General features: G+C 37.4%; 1 protein-coding gene across 2 annotated transcripts in view; it reads right to left on the minus strand.

Annotated features, from left to right (window-relative positions):
• Nucleotides 1–1,428, minus strand: part of LOC138015131 (tumor necrosis factor receptor superfamily member 16-like) — a 12,003-nt gene extending 10,575 nt beyond the window's left edge. Inside the window, exons 1-2 of one of the 2 annotated variants that reach the window (XM_068862056.1) lie at nt 1,157–1,428; nt 917–973 (exon numbers count right to left, since the gene is read on the minus strand). In XM_068862056.1, coding sequence (XP_068718157.1) covers nt 917–973; nt 1,157–1,159 — 60 coding nt within the window. In that variant the 5' untranslated portion in view covers nt 1,160–1,428. The remainder of the gene's footprint in view (nt 1–916; nt 974–1,156) is intronic. The other variant, XM_068862055.1, reaches the window with a different exon arrangement.
• Nucleotides 1,429–2,179: the final 751 nt, after the last annotated feature.

Below are 2,179 nucleotides of genomic sequence, written 5' to 3' on the forward strand. Positions count from 1 at the left end.
CTATTTGCTTTTCTTCACACAACCCAGTTTTCCATTATCACACTACATATCCTGTAGAATGCGCTTCCTTATCATTCCCATGGAGACTGTGGTTTTAAAAGACTGTCCTCATAAAATAAATATGGACAGGTAATTCTGCTAAACATTCGTTTTTATTTAGATGGCGTTCTTCGGGACATTTTAGCTCTCCTTGTCTATTAATTGTTTTCAAATATGATCATTAAGTCGTTTGAGATTTACATAATTTTACATGAAAACGGAAAAATTCCTGTGTGGGAAAAACGTTACTAGCTACTTAGTAATAGATGTCGAATACTATTTGCTTTATTGTAATGTAAGTCTAGTTATCAAGGAGTCAACAAAACGAAGGGATCATTTGCATTTTCAATTACCTTGATCCCGACTGTCCTTGATACCTATGACGCAGTTCTATTTTAGAGACCCAGGTAAATTGTGCGAGAGTTCTCATCGTTGTTTACAAACAAGAATCGAAGGACAGCGTTGCTTAAGATACGAATCTATGGCCACATTTTAATAAAATCCCACGCTGACTAGCGTCAAGTGAGTAAGATCAGGTCTCGAACTTATTACACTCGTTCGTTCTGAGCAATGCTAGCCCACACGCTCGTGCTTCTTGCGTAAAATGAAGAAAATTAAACTAAAAGCGCAATTGACTTACTTAAATAATAGCACTTTACCCAAAAAACTCAAACATTTTCAGATGTCTAGATCAAAAACAGTGAATAGGGTTAAATTACTTGATGAAGATAGCTTCCGAATAAAGATCATTATTTGTGATTACGAAGCACTAAATTGATTGGGGAGCGCGCAACATTTATGTTACGCAACTTATTATCGAGGAAAACCTTAATATCCCTACTAAAATGTCTGATATTATGAAGAATTTAATACTCACCTTCAGAAGACTATGATAAAAATTTTGTTTGGAAGCTTTGGCAGGTTTATCCAGGTCCTGAAACATAAATGGCGTAACTACTTGATCGAAAGGCTTCGCGTATGTAGGGTATAGAAATACAGTTCGTCGTTTGATTTACAAAAAAATGGAAATAAACTAAATATGCAATGGATTGTACGAAAATTAGCAAATAAGATATTACACGAACAAATGGATTAAGAAAAAAGCCAGAAAACTTACCATTTCCCACGAAAACGTTCAACGAGCTGCTCAAGTTAAAACGAACGCGAAACCAATTCCTCAGGAGGGTCAAAAGCGAGTAGTGATAATGACAATGCTTTCGTCCATGTTTCATAGTATTCATGTGGCCTAAGAGGCTGCTTCTTCTGTCTTTCAAGCGAGAATGTCGAGGAAAGGAAGAGCGATCAAAGCCCAAGAAAGATTTCGAGAAGTTGCACTTCTCCGTTATTGAGGGACACAGCACAGTCGCAATCAATGAACGTAGTTTTTATTGCCGCTGTCTATTTAAAAATAATACGAATCTCTGATTGGTTTATTTAGTAAACGTCATGCGACCTACTTGACCATCCCACTAGTCATCCCACTTATTTAACCAATGAAAAAAAGTCTTTTAAATGACGAGAAAAGGACTTTGCTCTTCATTCATCAGCTGCTTTTCATGTGACTTCGAGCAGGTGCAAATGACATTTGGCGGGAAAGCGCAAAGCGAACTTCAATCTCTCGACAGTCAACATACACCAAAAAATTCCTGTCAAGAAACGTTTTAAAATGATGACAGAATATTTTATCAACATCTACAAATTATCACCAATAAGTAAAGAAGTATCTATTTGCACTTCTGTGCACTGTGGCTATTCTCCCAGCTATATCCAAAATGTCAATCCAAAAGGGAGGTACCTGTTTTTTAAAATGATTTCAAGTGAAGCTATGATCCTCGCAGTTATGAACGCAATTTTTTGCAATTGCGTAGAGAAGTCTGAAAAATTCAGGACTTCAAGGGTTTGAACCCTTCACCTCGGGATACTGGTGCGACGCTCCAACCAACTGAGCTATGAAGCCACTGACATTAGGAGCTGGTCATTTGTGGGTTCTAATGTTCCCGTGAGGAATGAATCAACGATGAAATGCGGATATGAAATCAAGTGAAGCTATGATCCTCGCAGTTATTTATGAAAGCAATTTTTGCAATTGCGTAAAGAAGCCTGAAAAATTCAGGACTTCAACGGGGTTTGAAGCCTTGAC

Source organism: Montipora capricornis, chromosome 9 (genome assembly GCF_036669925.1).
Source record: "Montipora capricornis isolate CH-2021 chromosome 9, ASM3666992v2, whole genome shotgun sequence".
NCBI lineage: Eukaryota > Metazoa > Cnidaria > Anthozoa > Scleractinia > Acroporidae > Montipora > Montipora capricornis.